At 39.1% G+C, this 20,791-nt stretch overlaps 1 protein-coding gene across 9 annotated transcripts in view; it reads right to left on the bottom strand.

Moving 5' to 3' along the window:
- The window catches only part of TEX9 (testis expressed 9), a 224,665-nt gene that overhangs the window by 32,922 nt on the left and 170,952 nt on the right, over positions 1–20,791 (bottom strand). For all 9 annotated transcript variants that reach the window (XM_082388153.1, XM_082388158.1, XM_082388157.1 and 6 more), the window contains one exon: positions 1,913–2,047. In XM_082388153.1, the coding sequence (XP_082244279.1) occupies positions 1,913–2,047 (135 nt within the window). The remainder of the gene's footprint in view (positions 1–1,912; positions 2,048–20,791) is intronic.

Here is a 20,791-nt window from a genome sequence, read left to right as displayed (position 1 = left end):
AACCTAAGTGTCCATCGACAGATGAATGGATAAAGAAGATGTGGCACATATATACAATTGAATGTTACTCTGCCATAAAAAGAAAGGAAATTGAGTTATTTGTAGTGAGGTGGATGGACCTAGAGTCTGTCCTACAGAGTGAAGTAAGTCAGAAAGAGAAAAACAAATACCATATGCTAACACATATATATGGAATCTAAAGAAAAAAAATAAGAAAATGGTCAGAAGAACCTAGGGGCAAGATGGGAATAAAGATGCAGACCTACTAGAGAATGGACTTGAGGATATGGGGAGGGGGAAGGGTAATCTGGGACAAAGTGAGAGAGTGGCATGGACATATATACACTAGCAAACGTAAAATAGATAGCTAGTGGGAAGCAGCCGCATAGCACAGGGAGGTCAGCTCGGTGGTTTGTGACCATGTAGAGGGGTGGGATAAGGAGGGTGGGAGGGAGGGAGATGCAAGAAGGAAGAGATATGGGAACATATGTATATGTATAACTGATTCACTTTGTTATAAAGCAGAAACTAACACACCATTGTAAAGCAATTATACTCCAATAAAGATTTAAAAAAAAACAACAACAACAATAAATGTTGGAGAGGGTGTGGAGAAAAGGGAACCCTCCTACGTCATTGGTGGTAGTGTAAATTGGTACAGCCACTATGGAGAACAGTATGGAGGTTCCTTAAGAAACTAAAAATTGAGGTACTATATGATCCAGCAATTCCACTCCTGGGCACATATCTGGAGAAAATCATATTTCGAAAAGTTACATGCACCCCAATGTTCATTGCAGCACTATTTACAATAGCCAGGACATGGAAGCAACCTAAATGTCCATCAACAGTGGAATGGATAAAGAAGATGTGGTGTGTATATATATATATGTGTACACACACACACACACACACACACACACACACACACTGGAATATTACTCAGCCATAAAAAAGAACAATATAGTGCCATTTGCAGCAACATGGATGGACCTAGAGATCATCATAGTGAGTGAAGTAAGTCAAACAGAGAAAGACAAATATCATATGATATTGCTTATATGTGGAATCTAAGAAAAGGGTACAAATGAACTTATCTACAAAACAGAAATAGAGTCACAGATCTAGAAAACAAACATGGTTACCAGAGGGTAAGGGGGGAGGGATAAACTGGAAGATTGGAATTGACATACACACACTACTGTATAGCACAGGGAACTCTACTCAATTCTCTGTAATGGCCTATATGGGAAGAGAATCTAAAAAAGAATGGGTATATATATACGTATAACTGACTCACTTCGCTGTACAGCAGAAACTAACACAACATTGTAAATCAACTACACTCCAATAAAAATTTAAAAAAACAAAAAACAAAAAAACCTGCACATTCTCACGTCTCACCCCAAATCTACTGAATAAGAAAATCTGTGGGTGGGACCCAGGAATCTATGTTTAAATAAACCTTCCAGGTGATTCTGATATGTGCTCAAGTTTGAGAACCACTGCCCTGTACAATAGCCCCTTGCATTATATATTAGAAAATTGAGGCTCAGAGAGGGATAGAACAGACTTGAAATTCAAAACAGAGTTTTTTCCACCATTTATTTATTCCCAGAGATTAGAAAGGTGTCTGGCATATAAGATGGGCACACAATAAAGATCTGTTGGATGAAAAAAATGAATGAATTCTCCAGAATTGTGCTATCACCCAAGTATGGCACTAGTCCAAGCAATATAATTCTAACTTATTGGAAATGTACATATTGCTAATAAGGGTATTTCTTCTGAAAAGAGGTGTGTTCACCGTGACATCAAGAATTATAATTTAAAAACTATCACTTTTGAGTCTTGCATAAAAGAGAAAGATACCAAAGGTGATCACTACCCAAATTATTCAGTTTTTCCATACCTTGTTATTTTGCTTTAGTTTATTTAACTCCAGTTTATACTTTTCTGCTTCTTCTAGAGCTCTATTCAAGCGAACTTCCATGGCACTTTGACTAGCGGCAGCTTGTTTTTGTAGTCTTCTTTTATTCTCTAATTCCTGTACAGTAAGAGAGATATGTAGAATATTTATAAACATATCATAAGTTCCTTCTATTATTCTGAAACATTTTCCATTTCCATATTCCTTGCTTTCTCCTAAACTGTATACACACACACAGGGCCAGAGACTGAACACTGAGTGACAGAGGTCTCAGGGAATTCTCACTCTGAATTGGTTTTAGGAAAATATATCCTTAAAGATGTAGTCACAAATTAGGCTTCCAAGTTGTTTTTTGTTTGGAATTTTCTGCCTTTTTATTGATCCCAAGGGTCAGTATACATGTCTTCTACATTTACTTTATAAACGACATTTTATAATCATAGTTCTTCTCTTGGGAACCTCCCAAAACACCAATGTAAGACATAAATTCTCTCATAAATACTGTGTTTGTGTAAACCTGATGAAATATATCACTTAAAAAAATATTTGTTAAATACAGAGCATTCTGTTGTACATTAGCCATATAGGAAAATCCCAATTCTGAGCAAAAACAACAGATTCTACGGATATTTTCCATATCTTGGTGTGGGTTTAGACCTGCATTTCTGCAAATATTCTAAGAGTTGCTGTTGCAGAGTCTACAGGCCACACAGGAAGGAACATGAACATATAGGATAAGCTCCAAACTCCATCACAATCTGGTACCATAATCTCATCTTCTCCCACAAATGTTACCTTCAGCTATAAGAGCAGTACTTGCTTGGATCTCTCCCAAACAGCCATGATATTTCTTGCCTCCGACCCTTTGCTCATACTCTTCCTTGTGCCCTGATCTCTCCCTACCCCTCATTTTTACCAGGCTAACAACTATTCATCCTTCAAGACTCAGGGCTGTACACTAGGGTTTTACCTTCTCCCAGAAGCCTTCCTGCCCTGTCTTCCTCACTATACTCCCAGGGTGAATTAAGTACCCTTTCTTCAGAGCTTCTATAGCATCTTGATATACGTATATCATAGAACCTGCTTGTGTGCAACCGAAACTATCCATTTACTTCATTTCCCCCACTATATTGTAAGCTCCTTAAGGATAGAACTACTTTTATTTCTATATTCCCAGCACTTCAGCAGCATATAAAAGGCACTAATGACATGTTTACTGAACTGAATTTATTTTTTAATACTTAACTCACTCTTCTTTGCATGTCTTACAATGCCTGGTACAGAGCATTATACAAAGCAGACACTCTCAGTAAATATCATGGAATTGAAATGATGCAGTTACCAACGTAGTTGTCTGTTTTCTTCTTTTACAATTTTTTCTCCTGGCTGTATCACTATGTTTTATTTGAACACTGATCTCCCTGGCTCTGAGTAATTAAGGGGAAAACAAAACAAAACAAAACACATGCTGCTCTTTATGCAGGTTTCTACACAAATCAAACTGTGCCTGGATACCATCTGCTCTCACCAGCCTTCTTCACAGCTTCGTGGGTGGTAGCTACACTAAGAGCAGCCTGATTTCTCTCACTGTTCACACGGAAGAGGCAGAGACTCTCATTAGCTACCAAGGCACAATTATTGCTGCCTCATTTCAGCCTCTTCTCATAAGAATGTGGAAATGAATCTTTGCCCTTCTCTTTCCTGCTAGTGACTCTGTAACCTAATTCACAGAAAAACGAAAACCTTTCTTTACCACATGATGTTCCTCTACTGCTGAATCAATATTGCCCCACTTCTTGGGAAAAGTGAAAAAGAAAAAGGATAGTCAGAAGAATAGTAAAGTAGGAAATAAAATTTTCCTATACGAGAAAATCCATTAAGAAAGGGATAATCTTATCAAAAACTTGAAAACACTTCTGTTTTCAATCATACTTAAGTACTTTTTACAAAGTGCAGACAAGATACCAATACTGAGTATTTTTAGGATGAAAACTCTCTCCTAAAGCAAATCTATTATTACCTCCCAAATTAAGAAGTTTACAGGTTGCTGGAGAAAATTTTTATGAAAAATCTCAAATCCTGAATTTCACATTAGTTTTAAAAGAAAAAGCTGGATAGCTTAAAGAAAATCAAGTCTAAGTTTAAAACTCAAATACTAAGAGATCTAAGAAGAAATAATTTGTGATTCTCCCATAATTTTCAAAGCATTCATAAGGTACTGGGACAGTGCAAGAAAGAGGTATGCATCAGTAACAGTACAAAACAAATGTAGCAAATGCTTAAAGAGTAACAAAAACAACCATAGTATTTCTGATGAGGAGAAATCAGATGAGGACAAATAAACGATCAGATAAGGTTCTAGAAACAAGTGGCTGAGGTTCAAAAAGCAATAAATTTGGAATCAAAAAACCTGCCAGCTGTGGTAGATTCAGTTTCTACATCTGAAATTGGGAGTAGTAATATCTATGCCTAATAGGTTTTACTTATTCAACACATTTATCGGGCACTTACTACGTTGCCAGGTACTATTCTACATGATGGGCACATGACAATTAACCAAAGTTCTCCTCTAGTAAAGCTTGCACTCTAGAGGAAGAGACAGATGATAAACACATACATACATACACACTCGTATGTAACATATGACAGTGATAAGGGCTATGAAGAAAAAGAAAGGGTACGAGAACTGAGTAGGGAATTCCCTGGTGGTCCAGTGGTTAGGACTCCGTGCTTCCACTGCTGGGCTTGGTTCGATCCCTAGTCAGGGAACTAAGATCCCACAAGCCGTGCAGTGCAGCACCACCACCCACTCCAAAAAAAAGGAAGAAGGAAAAAATAAGAGGACAGAGCAATGGGGGAGGGACACAATTATTTAAAATACAGTGGTTAGGGAAAGGCTTTCAAATGAGGGAATGATTCATGTATAGATCTGGAGGAACAAAGAAGACAAAGACCCTGAGGCTGGAATGCATTTAATATATTCAAAGATCACCTATGTGGTCAGTGTGGCTTCAGCTCAGTGACACAGGCAGTGTTAGGTCTCGAGATTGCAGAAACACCCAGGGTGACCTTAGGTGGACCTTGTAAACCCTACCTCATAGTTTGGATTTTATTCTGAATGACATGGGAAGTCTTTGGAGGGTTTTTAGTCGGTGTGTGTGTGTGTGTGTGTGTGTGTTATCCTAAGTTTTTTTAAGGATTGCAGTTGACCCAACATGGGTTTCAACTATGTGGGTCCACTTACATGCAGCAATTTTTCAATAGTAAATACCACAGTAATACACGATCCACAGTTGGTTGAATCTGCAGATGTGGAACCACAGGTACATAGGATCTGGGGATACAGAGGGCCGACTATAAATTATATGGGGATTTTAGATTGTTCAGAGGATCGGCGCCCCTAGACCCCAAGCTGTTCAAGGGTCAACTGTACTCTAGCTACTGTGGTATTGCTACTGAGTGTAGGAAATCTAGGAGGTCATTAGAATAGTATAAGTGAAACACAGTAGCTTGGGCTTGGGTAGGAGTAATGAGTTTTTGACAAGTAGTTAATTCCATGTATTTTGAAGACAGAATTGGCAGGACTTGTTGATGGATTGGATGATGGTGTGAGGAAAGAAAAGGATCAAGATGACTCTTGGATTTTGGCCTAAATAACTCAATGTTTTTACTGAGAGGGAGAAAAGGAGAAGGTCTGCAGAGAGCAGGGAAGCAAGAGCTCCCCCTTTAGGAGACAGGATGTTTAACATACCAAGTGCTGATATCAAGTGGGAAGCAAGATGTTAATAAGAGTCTGGAGCTCAAAGAAAGATCTGAGCAAGAAGTAGAAATGTGAGAGTGATCAACATATTGATGGTACGTAAAACCATGGAAATGAATGAGTGCACCTCAGAATTGGATGTAGACAGAAGAGAGCCAAGGACTGAGCCTTGGACACTCCAACATAGAAAGGTCAGGAAAACAAGGAAGAAAATTACGAGTGTGATGCTCCAGAAGCCAAATCAAGTGTTTCAAGGAGGGAGAAATCAACTATTTCAAATATTGCTGAGATATAAATTACTATGAGGAATAATAACTGACTAGAACTGGCAATGTGGATTACTAGTGACCTTGTTAAGAATGGTTTCAGAGGCAGAGTAGAGACAGAAGCCTAAATGTTGTAGTTTCAAGAGAATGGCAAATGAGGAATAGAAAAATTGAGTAGAGGCAACTATTTTAAGAAGCTTTGCTATAAAGGACAGTAATGATACAGGGCCAGAGGTACATATGAGATCTATGGAGGTTTTAAAATATATATATTGGAGATCCTATGGCATGTTTGTATGCTAATGCAAATAATTTCATAGATAGAGTAAATTTGATTTTTGCAAGAGAATGGAAAACAGGATAATTGTAGGAGCAAAGTCCTTGAGTAAGACAGACTATGGGATCCAGTGCACAGTGAGGTGATCAGCTTTAGACAGAAGAGATAGTAATCCATGGTAATGATAGGGAAAGAAGAGTAGATGGGTACAAAGGCCAAGAGATTGACGTAAAATTTACTGTTTTCTTAGTAAAATAGGGGGAAGTTGTGAACTGAGAATGGTAATGTTGGAAGAGGTATTGGAAACATGAGGAGAAAAAATAACCTGTTTAATAATCACCTCTGAAAGTGGGAGAGGGGACTACCTTCTCAGAAAGTACGAGAGGAAAATAGCATTACACTTGATATTTGTAAATAAGTTAAAGTAGGACCAATCCACTTGGCTGTGTATTTTTGTCCAGCCATATAGACAAGCAGTATGGGGGAAATTAGGTTGGGTTTTGCCACACACTACATTGGCAGGGAAATTAAGAATATATTCAGTGGATAATTAAGTTGTGTACCATGGAACCTAAGCTGGAGAAGAAGGAAATAAAGAATATGGGGGAAGGGGTAGAGCTATGTAATAAAATATATAAAAATGAGAATATACAACTCTTATGTGTATATGATAGATATACAATATTAAACAAAGATAAGGTACATTCATATCATGATTTTGCAGGATAAATACAGGCAAAAATGAAAAAAGCTTTCTTTACAATATAAGGAAATGAAGAAGGTGAGAAAATGCTTTTGAAGAGTTTTTACTATGAAAGCAGAAAAGAACAAAGCAGCTTTAGGAAATGACACAGAGATCAATTTTACCTGGAGCAAGATAACAAGAGGGCAGACATTTTTTTTAAAAAGGTGAGTTACTGATGTTAATGAGTGTTAATATGACAAATCCATGGTCAGAGAAACTTGTGGAGTGCAGCAATAACTTTAACTGACCAAAAATCAAAACAAAAGTGAGATTAAGTCTTCCAGCCATGAAGAAATAATAAACACGTAAACAAAAATGCACTGTAAACAACTAGAAAAAATGATTAAGATATGTTTAATAACTGTTTAGAAATACTGGAAAACAGTAGGGTTGTGATTCCTGAGAAAAGGGAAACAAATAAGTCCTACAATCACCCCAGCATTCTTCTGGGAGGCAATATCCACATTGAGGCTACAGGGAAGAGAAAATACAAACACAGCCCAGAGGTCCACTGAGTTGAGGAAACAGAACACAGCTGGAGGAGACAGAGGCAGCTGGGAATTTGTGTGAAGGTTCAAGTGAGGAGGAACTACACTAGGAGAGAGCTTCACGAATCTACACAGGAAATCCCTTGAGTCTGTTAGGCTACATCTAAATACATGAAAATTCAAGAAGGCCAGACAAAGCACAATTAGGGAGCTGTAAATAGAACAATTCCCATAGCTCACACAGGGCAGGAAGACATCTGAGGTCTAATCACCCAGAATGACAATCCTCAGTGATCATCAGGGACATTCGGTGGAGATCCTGAAAGGTCTCTTTAGGGGAAGACTTAAGGGTAGAGCTGAACTATTCCTGAAGGCTGCTCTAGACACACTCTAGCAAAACTTAAAAACAGGTCTCAAAGTGATTAAACTGGCAAATAACTACCTGTCAAAATACAACACTGTCTTCAAAAAGCACACTAAAGAGAAACGCTCAACAATATAATATTCACAGTGTCTAGCATCTGGTAAAAAATCACTAACCAAGCCAAGAAGCAGGAAAATGTAACCGATATCCAGGAGAAAAAGAATCAGTCAACAGAAACAAACCCATAAATGAGAAATATAATGGGTACAGTGAACAAGGCTGTCAAAACAGCTATTTTAATTATACATAAATGATTAAAGCAAAACATTAATACAATGAGAAAATAAGCTGAAGCTATAAAGGAGAATCAAATGCAACTACTATAGATGTATAATATATCAAAATGAACATCTCTCTGCTTAAGAATAGGGGCATACTAGACACTACAAAGAAAAGATCAGTAACCTACTGAAGACATAGCAGTAGAATCTATCCAAATAAAGAACATAAGAAAAAAGGCTGAAAACAGCTCATCAGTAACCTAATATCACTGATATTATCAATGTGAAAATATCAAGTATTCTAACAGAAGTATAATTGGACTCTCAGGTGGGGGAGGGAGATAGGGAGTATAGGAAAAATATTTGAAGTAATAATGACCAAAATTTTCCAAATTTGATGAAAATGATAAACCCACAGATTCAAAAAGCTCAACAAACTTCAGGCAGAATAAATACACTTCCCACACAAAACTGAGAAAGCACATCATTATGAAATTGCTGAAAACCACTAACAAAGAGAATGTCTTAAAAGCAGAGAAAAAAGACACATTACATACAAAAGTAGAAAGAGAAGAATTACTGTGGACTTTTAGTCAGAAACTATACAACACAGAAGACAAAGGGAGGACATCTTTAAACTAACAAAAGAAAACAAAAAGCAGAAACAGTCAATTGACAATTCTATACCTAGTGAAAAATACCCTTCAAAAATTAAAGGACTCAAAAACACATGAGTGCATACAAAACTGGTGAAATCTGAATAATGTCTGTGGATTGTACCAATGTCAGTTTCCTGGTTTTAATACTAGACTGTAGTTATGTTAGATGTTACCACTGAGGGAAACTGAAGGATACACAGGACCTCTCTAGAGGTACTATTTTTGCAACTTCATGTGAATTGATAATCATTTCAAAATAAAAAGGTCTTTTTAAGTAAGGAAAATACTCTTTTCCAGAGAAACAAAAACAGAGAATTAGTGACTAGCAAACTGGTACCACAAAAATTGAAAGGGTAGTTATATCAAGCAGAAGTATGGAAAACAGATCTAAAGAATGAAGAATACAAGAAATGGCAAATATCTTCATCTCTTCAAAATATAACTGTTTAAAGAAAAAAATATTGTGTGATGTATGACCTTTAAAAATAAAGGTATGACCACAAAAGAAGCAGATGGAGTATGAGAGTGTTATACATGAAACAGTATGACATGATTTGAAGGTAGACTGTGATATGTTAAATATGTATATTGTAAACCTTAAATCTAAGACTAGATACAGCTAATAGTGGAGGGAAAAAATGGAATACTAAAAAATATTCAATTCAAAGGAGGAAAAAGTAACAAAGTTAACAGTTGGGAAAAATAGAAAACAAATAGGAATATAGTAGTTTTAAATCCAAACATCAAAAACTGCATTAATGTAAATGGACTGAACATTCCAGTAAAAGACAAAGACTGTCAGAGTGGATAGAGAAGCAAAAACCAATTACATGGGTTCTATAACAGACCCATTTTCAGTATAGAGACAGATTAAAAGTAAAAAGATGACAAAAGAGAGTCAAGATGATGGAGGAGTAGGAGGACGTGGAGTTCATCTATCCCCACAAATGCATCAAGAATACATTTACAAATGGAAAGATTCTCACAGAGCACCAGCTGAACACTAGCAGAAGAGCTCAGACACCTAAAAGGACAAGAAAGATCCCCACATAACCAGGTAGGATGAAAGAAAGAAGAAGAGAAAAGGAAGAGGAGAGGAAGTGGGACAGGACCTGCGCCCGAGAGGGGGGCTGCTGAAGGAAAGAAGAGGTTATCACATCCAGGGAAGCCTCCTCACTGGCGAGGAGATCAGATGGGACAGAAGGGGAGCCTTGGGGGCTATCAGAGGAGAGCACAGCAACCGATCTGTGGCAGGAAGGACAGAGTGAGACCTACAGAGAGGGTCCATGCCACAGCCCTGCATGCCCTGCCTGAGACATGTGTCTACTGGTGTGGACGGGGGTTGGGTGCTGGAATGTGGGGTTTGAAAAGCAAATTTGGGGAGAGGACTGCTGTTGGCTGCGAGGAGGCAGCCTGAGAGGACAGGAGTGAGGAAATCCACAACTGGGAATGCTTGTGGAGGAAGTGCAGACCGCCACAGAAGCGAAGAGCCACTGTTGAGTGACACACAAGGGGCGGGGCCATTTGGAGCCTCTCTCCCCACGTGCCAGCCCCTGCCTCCCCATGCACTAGGAAGGGCCCCCGCTGGGGCTGGCTCTCTTGTGCCTGCAGCCGCCGGATCCCCTGTATGCCCCGTCCCCACCAGGGCTCCAGTGACCCCGGCCGCCACCAACTCCATGCCCCTCCTCACCAGGGCAGACTCGTGTACTCCAGGCCAGCCTCGGAAACAGACCCCTGTGGGTGGCCCACATGCAGAGGTGGGGCTGAAACCACAGCTGAGCCCCAGGGGCCATGCAGCTAAGAAAAGCTGAAATCTCTCCTCACAGCTGGGCAAACCATAAACTGACACCACTGTGACTGACTTTGTAAACTCAGTGGCTACAGAACATCTAAATGGACGACGAGTGCTCCTGCAGCCAAGACGGGTCTACCTTTAGCAACCGTAGACTATGCAGGCACATACACATGGGGGTTGGGCAGGCCAGAGTCTGAGTTGCCCCCATAGCACCCACAGAGGGTCCAGATCCATGATTACTGCAATCCTGGGACCTGACTTCAGTGGGTCTACACTGGTGGCCTGGTGAAAACAACGTCTGAGAGACACCAGGCCAACTGCCGGCATACCCACAGTTAAGGTAGAGCCGAGAGCAGTGCCAACAACGGTGTAATATGACAGCTTGAACAACAGGTGAAAGGTGACATAACAGAGCACACCAAGGTGAATAGCTCCAGAGGAGGAATACTCAGTGGCTTCCCTCCCAATGTGAGTGCTCCAATCCCTTCAACCTCACACCACAGACCAGAAACACAGCTAAGAAACAGATCTGGGGTCTCTAATCCAACAACTATGGAGCAGACCCCAATTCTGACACGGCAGTGACAATCACAGTGCAAAGGGGAGGCTCTGCTCAATATCCAGTGCAGGCTCTGGTCACCATAACATCAGTCACACCTCCTATACAGGGGACAATGGCCAACATACACTGAGGCGAGGTGGCAGACATCCATACTAAAAACAGCCCTCACACCAAAAAATATTAAACCACGCAGGCTACACAGGGACGTTCCCACATAAAATGGCCCTACAAGATAGTCTGAGGGTCTGGCATTTGGCAGAAGAACCGCCCAGAGCATTTGGACTTCAACACCAGCAGTGCTTGAGCGCAGGAGCTCCACAGGGCTGGGGGAAAAAGAGATTCCACTCTTGGAGGGTGCACACAAGGTCTCACATGCGCTGGGACCCAGCATAAAGCAGTATCTTCAGAGGAACATGGTTACACCTAGCTAGGGGTCTTTGAGAGTCTCCTGGAGGGGCAAAGGTCAACTATAGCTCACTGTGAGGGCAAGGACACTGGCAGCAGAAGCCGCAGGGATACTGATCAGAGTGAGCTCTCCTGAAGGTCCACGTTTCGGAGCCATGACCCAGCCCTACCCCACAACCTGCAGGCTCCAGTGCTGGGAAGCCTCAGGCCAAACAACCACCAAGATAGGAACACAGCCCCACCCATCAGAAGAAAGGCTGCCTAAAGTCATACTGAGCTCACAGCCACCTCAAAACACACCCCTTGGGCTTCCCTGGTGTCGCAGTGGTTGAGAATCTGCCTGCCAATGCAGGGGACACGGGTTCGAGCCCTGGTCCGGGAAGATCCCACATGCCGCGGAGCAACTAGGCCCGTGAGCCACAACTACTGAGCCTGCATGTCTGGAGCCTGTGCTCCGCAACAAGAGAGGCCGCGATAGTGAGGGGCCCGCGCACCGCGATGAAGAGTGGCCCCCGCTTGCCGCAACTAGAGAAAGCCCTCGCACAGAAACGAAGACCCAACACAGCCAAAAATAAACAAACAAACAAACAAACAAACAAAACAAAACAAAAAACACACCCCTTGACACGGTCCTGCACACCAGAGAGAAAAGACCCAGCTCCACCCATCAAACGGCAGGCACCAGTCCCTCCCACCAGGAAGCTTGCACAAGCCCCTGGGCCAAACTCACCCACCAGAGGGCAGACACCAAAAGCAAGCAGAACTATGATCCTGCAGCCTGTGGAAAGGAGACCCCAAACACAGAAAGTGAGAACATGAAATGACAGAGAAATATGTTGCAAACGAAGGAACAAGATAAAAACCCACAAGAACAACTAAATGAAGAGGAGACAGGCAATCTACCAGAAAAAGAATTCAGAGTAATGATAGTAAGGATGATCCAAAATCTCGGAAAAAGAATGGAGGCACAGATCAAAAATATACAAGAAATGTTTAACAAAGAGCTAGAAGAGTTAAAGAACAAACAGAGATGAACAATACAATAACAATAACTGAAATAAAAAATACACAAGAAGGAATCAATAGAATAACTGAGGCAGAAGAACAGATAAGTGACCTGCAAGACAGAATGGTGGAAATCACTGCCACAGAACAAAGAAAAAAGAATGAAAAGAAATGAGGACAGTATCAGAGACCTCAGGGACAATATTACATGCACCAACATTCACATTATAGGATCCCAGAAGGAGAAGAGAAAGAGAAAGGGTCTGAGAAAATATCTGAAGATATTATAGCTGAAACTTCCCTAACATGAGAATGTAAACGCTCATTCAACACCAGGAAGTGCAGATAATCACATACAAGATGAACCCAAGGAGGAACATGCTGAGACACATATTAATCAAACTGACAAAAATTAAAGACAAAGAAAAAATATTGAAAGTAACAAGAGAAAAGCAACATTTAACATACAAGAGAATCCCCATAAGATAACATCTGATTTTTCAGCAGAAACTGTGCAGGTCTGAAGGGAGTGGCACGATATACTTAAAGCGATGAAAGGGAAAAACCTACAACCAAGAATACACTACCCAGCAAGGTTCTCATTCAGATTCGACAGAGAAATCAAAAGCTTTACAGACAAGCAAAAGCTAAGAGAATTCAGCACCACCAAACCAGCTTTACAATAAATGCTAAAGGAACTTCTCTAGGGGGGAAAGAGACCAGCAACTTAAAACAACCTTGTACACATATAGACTGCTATATCAAAACCTCATGGGAACAGCAAACCCAAAACTCCAATAGATACACACACAAAAAAGGAACAGAAACGTAAACACAACACTAAAGATGGTCATCAAACCACAAGAGAAAAGAACAAAAGAGGAAGGGAAGAAAAAAAGACCTACAAAAACAAACCCACAACAATTAAGAAACTGGCAATAGGAATATACATATCGATAATTACCTTAAATGTAAATGGATTAAATGCTCCAACCAAAAGACACAGACTAGCTGAATGGATACAAAAACAAGACCTGTAAATATGCTGTCTATAAGAGACCCACTTCAACTCTAGGGAAACATATAGACTGAAAGTAAGGGGATGGAAAAAAGATATTCCAAGCAAATGGAAATCAAAAGAAAGCTGAAGTAGCAATACTCATATCAGACAAAATAGACTTTAAATTAAAGACTGTTACAAGAGACAAGGAAGGACACTACCTAATGACCAAAGGATCAATCCAGGAAGAAGATATAACAATTGTAAATATCTATGCATTCAACATAGGAGCACCTCAATATACAAGGCAAATGCTAACAGCCTTAGAAGGGGAAATTGACAGTAACACAATCACAGTGGGGGACTTTAACACACCAGTTTTACAAGTGGACAGATCATCCAGACAGAAAATTAATATGGAAAACACAAGCCTTAAGTGACACATTAGACCAGATAGATTTAATTGATATTTATAGGTCATTCCATCCGAAAGCAGCAGAATACACTTTCTTCTCAAGTACACATGGAACATTATCCAGGATAGAGCACATCATGGGCCACAAATCAAGCCTCAGTAAATTTAAGAAAACCGAAATCATATCAAGCATCTTTTCCGACCACAATGCTTTGATATTAGAAATCAATTAGAGGAAAAAAACTGTAAAAAACACAAACACATGGATGCTAAACAATATGTTACTAAACAACCAATGGATTACTGAAAAAATCAAAAAGGAAATAAAAAATATCTAGAGGCAATGACAACGAAAACACAACAATCCAAAACCTATGGGACACAGCAAAAGCAGTTCTAAGAGGGAAGTTTATCACAATACAATCCTACCTCAGGAAGCAAGAAAAATCTCAAATAAACAACCTAACGTTACACCTAAAGCAACTAGAGAAAGAAGAACAAACAAAACCTAAAGTTAGTAAAAGGAAAATCAGAAAGATCAGAGCAGAAATCAGTGAAGTAGAAAGGAAAAAAAAAATAGCAAAGATCAATGAAACTAAAAGCTGGTTCTTTGAGAAGATAAACAAAATTGATAAACCTTTAGCCAGACTCATTAAGAAAAAAAGGGAGAGGACCCAAATCAAAAAAATTAGAATAAAAAAGAAGTTACAGGGCTTCCCTGGTGGCGCAGTGGTTGAGAATCTGCCTGCCGGTGCAGGGGACACGGTTCTGAGCCCTGGTCTGGGAAGATCCCACATGCCGCAGAGCAACTAGGCCTGTGAGCCACAACTACTGAGCCTGCACGTCTGGAGCCTGTGCTCCACAACAAGAGAGGCCACGATAGTGAGAGGCCCGCACACCGTGATGAAGAGTGGCCCCCGCTTGCCACAACTGGAGAAAGCCCTCGCACAGAAATGAAGACCCAACACAGCCAAAAATAAAAAAAAAAAAAAAAAAAAAAAGAATAGCTCTGGAAAAAAATGTGCCATTAAAAAAAAAAAAAGAAGTTACAACAGACACGATAGAAATACAAAGGATCACCAGAGACTACTACAAGCAACTATACGCCAATAAAATGGACAACCTAGAAGAAATGGACAAATTCTTAGAAGGTACAACCTTCCAAGACTGAACCTGGAAGAAATAGAAAATATAAACAAATCAATCACAAGTACTGAAATTGAAACTGTGATTAAAAATTTTCCAACAAACAAAAGTCCAGGACCAGATGGCTTCACAGGCGAACTCTATCAAACATTTAGAGAAGAGTTAACACCTATCCTTCTGAAACTCTTCCCAAAAATGGCAGAGGAAGAAACACTCTCAAGCTCATTCTACAAGGCCACCAGCACCCTGATACCAAAAACGGACAAAGATACCACCAAAAAAGAAAATTATAGGCCAATATCAGTGATGAACATAGACGTGAAAATCCTCAACAAAATACTAGCAAACCAAATCCAACAACACATTAAAAAGATCATACATACACCATGATCAAGTGGGATTTATTCCAGGGATGCAAGGATTCGTCAGCATATGTAAATCAATCAATGTGATATACCATGTTAACAAACTGAAGAATAAAAACAATATGATCATCTCAATAGATGCAGAAAAAGCTTTTGACAAAATTCAACACACATTTATGATAAAAACTCTCCAGAAAGTGGGCACAGAGGGAACCTACCTCAACATAATAAAGGCCGTATATGACAAAGCCACGCAAACATCATTCTTAACAGTGAAAATCTGAAAGCATTTCCTCTAAGATCAGGGACAAGAAAAGGATGTCCACTCTCACCACTTTTATTCAACAAGATCAGGAACAAGAAAAGGATATCCACTCTCACCACTTTTATTCAACAAGATCAGGAACAAGACAAGGATGTCCACTTTCAACCACTTTTATTCCAATTTTGGAAGTCCTAGCCATGGCAATCAGAGAAGAAGAAGAAATAAAAGGAATACAAATTGGAAAAGAAGAAGTAAAACTGTCACTGTTTGCAGATGACATGATATTATACATAGAAAATTCTAAAGATGCTACCAGAAAACTACTAGAGCTCATCAATGAATTAGGTAAAGTTGCAGGATACAAAATTAATACACAGAAATCTCTTGCACTTCTATACACTAACAAAGAAATTTCAGAAAGAGAAATTAAAGAAAAAAATCCCATTTACCATGGCATCCCAAAGAATAAAATACCTAGGAATAAACCTACCTAGGGAGGCAAAAGACCTGTACTCTGAAAACTATAAGATACTGATGAAAGAAATCAAAGATAACACAAACAGATGGAGAGATATACCATGCTCTTGGATTGGAAGAATCAACATTGTCATTGATTCTTTACAGAGCATTTTTTACAGAATTAGAACAAATAATTTTACAATTTGTACGGAAACACAAAAGACACCGAAAAGCCAAAGCAATGTTGAAAAAGAGAAACGGGGCTGTAGGAAACAGGCTCCCTGACTTGAGACTATACTACAAAGCCACACTAATCAAAACAGTATGGTACTAGCACAAAAACAGGAATATAGATCAAGGGACCATTGTTGCGTTCCTGGGAACACCCCATGGAGAGGGTTGGCCTAAGGAGTACCCTTGGGTTGAGCAACAGGTTGTGGGAACTTGTCCAACAGATCAAGGTCAGTGCACAAAAGCATCATTTATCCATGACATGATGGAGATAAGCGAGTGAGTCTGCAGACTGATGTCTCCAACTATGGGTGAATGGATTGCTCTGGGTTGGGTACTTTCACCTGCATTTACCTGGTCTGAGTTGTATCAAGAGACCAAGTTCTAGTTTCTTCCTAAGAATGGTAGGTCAGGACAGGTTGTTTTTCTAGATAATAGATCCTCTTTTCTTCTTTGGGGACCCAACCCTTAGCCTCTCTCAGTCAATGTGACTTGGAGGGATGGACTTCATTTCCCACCCACCTCTGTTCCCATGTCCAGAGCTCAACACCCGACCAAAGCTCGTCCAGTGCTGAGTCCGCAGAGCTAAAGTAACTGGTTTGGGGACAAACTAATGGGAATCTACCTCAAGACTCCTGCTGGAGATGTGGGGAAGCAGGGGCTCTCTTTGCTGGGGTTGTGACAGAAAGTCCAGAGATAAACCCACGCATCTATGGTCTCCTAATCTATAACAAAGGAGGCAAGAATATACAATGGACAAAAGACAGTCTCTTCAATAAGTGGTGCTGGGAAAACTGGACAGCTACATGTAAAAGAAGGAAATTAGAACATTCTCTAACACCATATACAAAAATAAACTCAAAATGGATTAAAGATCTAAATGTAAGACTGGATACTATAAAACCCTTAGAGGAAAACATAGGAAGAACACCCTTTGACATAAATCATAGCAAGATCTTTTTTGATTCACCTCCTAGAGTAATGAAAATAAAACCAAAAATAAACAAATGGGACCTAATAAAACTTAAAAGCTTTTGCACAGCAAAGGAAACCATAAACAAAATGAAAAGACAACCCACAGAGTGGGAGAAAATAGATGCAAATGAAGTGATGGATAAGGGATTAATCTCCAAAATAAACAAAGAGCCCATGCAGCTCATTATCAAAAAAACAAACAACCCAATCAGAAAATGGGCAGATCTAAACAGACATTTCACCAAGGAAGACATACAGATGGCCAAGAGGTACATGAAAAGATGCTCAACATCACTAATTATTAGAGAAATGCAAATCAAAAATACAGTGAGGTATCACTTCACATCAGTCAGTATGGCCATCAACAAAAAATGTACAAAAATAAATGCTGGGGAGGGTATGGTGAAAAGGGAACCCTCCTACACTGTTGGTGGGAAGGTAAATTAGTACATCCACTATGGAGAACAGTATGGAGGTTCCTTAAAAAATTAAAAATAGAGTTACCATATGATCTAGCAATCCCACTCTTGAGCATATATCCAGAGAAAACCATAATTTGAAAAGATATACATGTACCCCAGTGCTCACTGCAGCACCATTTACAGCAGCCAGGACATGGCTAACTGTCTGTCAAAGGAGGAATGGATAAAAAAGATGTAATACACATATACAATGGAATATTACTCAGCCATAAGAAAGAACGAAATAATGCCATTTGCAGCAACATGGATGGGCCTGGAGATTGTCATACGAGTGAAGTAAGTCAGACAGAGAAAGACAAATATCATATGATATCGCTTACATACGGAATCTAAAAAAATGGTACAAATGAACCTATTTACAAAACAGAAATAGAGTCACAGATGTAGAAAACAAACTTATGGTTACCAGGCGGGAGAGGGGGCAGGACGAATAAACTGGGAGATTGGGATTGACATATACACACTAATATATATAAAATAGGTAAGTAAGAAGAACCTATCATATAGCCCAGGGAACTCTACTCAATACTTTGTAATGACCTATATGGAAGGGAATCTAAAAAAGAATGGATTTATGTATATGTATAACTGATTCACTTTGCTGTATAGTAGAAACTAACACAACATTGTAAATCAACTATAATCCACTAAAAATTAATTTTAAAAAAATATATACCACACATACACTGAGAACAAAACTGCAATTACTACACTAATGTTAGACAAAGTAGACTTTGGAACAAAGACTATTATCAGAGATTTTTAAAAATAGTGTTTCACCATAAATGAGACAAAAAGACAAGCCTCAGAAGGGAGAAAATATTTGCAAATGAAGCAACTGACAAAGGATTAATCTCCAAAATTTGCAAGCAGCTCATGCAGCTCAATATCAAAAAAACAAACAACCCAATCCAAAAATGGGCAGAAGACCTAAATCAACATTTCTCCAAAGAAGATATACAGATTGCCAACAAGCACATGAAAGAATGCTCAACATCACTAATCATTAGAGAAATGCAAATCAAAACTACAATGAGGTATCACCTCACACCAGTTAGAATGGCCATCATCAAAAAATCTACAAGCAATAAATGCTGGAGAGGGTGTGGAGAAAAGGGAACCCTCCTGCACTGTTGGTGGGAATGTAAATTGATACAGCCACTATGGAGAACAGTATGGAGGTTCCTTAAAAACTAAAAACAGAACTACCATATGACCCAGCAATCCCACTACTGGGCATATACCCTGAGAAAACCATAATTCAAAAAGAGTTCATGTACCACAATGTTCATTGCAGCACTATTTACAATAGCCAGGACATGGAAGCAACCTAAGTGTCCATCGACAGATGAATGGATAAAGAAGGTGTGGCATACATATACAATAGAATATTACTCAGCCATAAAAGGAAATGAAATTGAGTTATTTGTAGTGAGGTGGGTGGACCTAGAGTCTGTCATACAGAGTGAAGTAACCATATGCTAACACGTATATATGGAATCTAAACAAACAAACAAACAAACAAAAGGTTCTGATGAACCTAGGGGCAGGACAGAAATAAAGACGCAGACGTAGAGAATGGACTTGAGGACATGGGGAGGGGGAAGGGTAAGCTGGGATGAAGTGTGAGAGTAGCACTGACATATATACACTACCAACTACCAAATGTAAAAGAGATAGCTAGTGGGAAGCAGCTGCATAGCACAGGGAGATCAGCTCAGTGCTTTGTGACCACCTAGAGGGGTGGGATGGGGGGGTGGGAGGGAGACGCAAGAGGGAGGGGATATGGGGATATATGTATACATATAGCTGATTCACTTTGTCATACGGCAGAAACTAACACAACATTGTAAAGCAATTATACTCCAATAAAGATGTTAAATAAAAAAAAAAAGAAATATCAGGAAGGAAATTAGAAAATACTCTGAACTTAATGGAAATAAAAAGACAGTCTCAAATTCTGTGGGACGCAGATAAAGCAGCACTTAGAAGAAAATTTATAGCTTTAAATGCTTATGTGAGAAAAGAAGTAGAAAATCAATTATCTAAACTTCTGCTTTAAGAATCCTGAAAAATAAGAGCAAATTAAGCCCAAATAAGTATGAAGGAAATGCTAAAGATGAGGTTAGAAATCAATAAACAGAAAACTGACAAACAGTACAGAAAAACTAACAAAGTCAAATGCTGAATCATTGAAATGTTCAATGAAATTGATAAGTATGTAACTACACTGATTAAGAATAAAACAGAGAAGAGGCAAATTATTAATATCAAGACTGAAATGGGGTCATTATCACAGATATTAAAAATATAAATAAAAATATAATAAATGAATATTATGGTCAAATTTATGCCAATAAATTTGACTACTTAGATGAGTTGGAAAAATTTCTTGAAAAGCATAAATTACCAAAACTGATTCAAAAAGTAATGGAAAATCCAAATAGACTTATATACACTAATAAAATTCGTGGGCAAAGGCTTCTCAAATAGGATGAAAAGAGCACAAAACCACACACTGTGTGGTTTTGAAAGACACTGTTAAGAAAATTTAAAAGCCAGTTCAGATTGGGAGAAACTATTCACAACGCATATTCTTTCTAGCAAAGAAACTATATAAGGAAGCATAAAGAACTCTTAGTACAACCCAATGTTTTTAAACTGGGCAAAAAATTTGAACATACACATAACAAAAGAAGATATATGAACAGCCAATAAGCATATGAAAACATGCTCGAGATCAATAGTTATCAAGGAAATACAAGTAAGCTTATACTGAGATACTACTTCTACCCCTCTAGAGTGGCTAATACTAAAAAGACTGACAATATCAAGTGTTAAGTGAGGATATAGAGTAACTGGAACTCTCATACATTGCTATTGGGAATGAAAAATGGTACAATCACTTTAGAACAC

Source organism: Balaenoptera borealis (assembly GCF_965194805.1).
Source record: "Balaenoptera borealis genome assembly, chromosome: 3".
NCBI classification, from domain to species: domain Eukaryota; kingdom Metazoa; phylum Chordata; class Mammalia; order Artiodactyla; family Balaenopteridae; genus Balaenoptera; species Balaenoptera borealis.
This window is presented reverse-complemented; position numbering and strand designations above follow the sequence as displayed.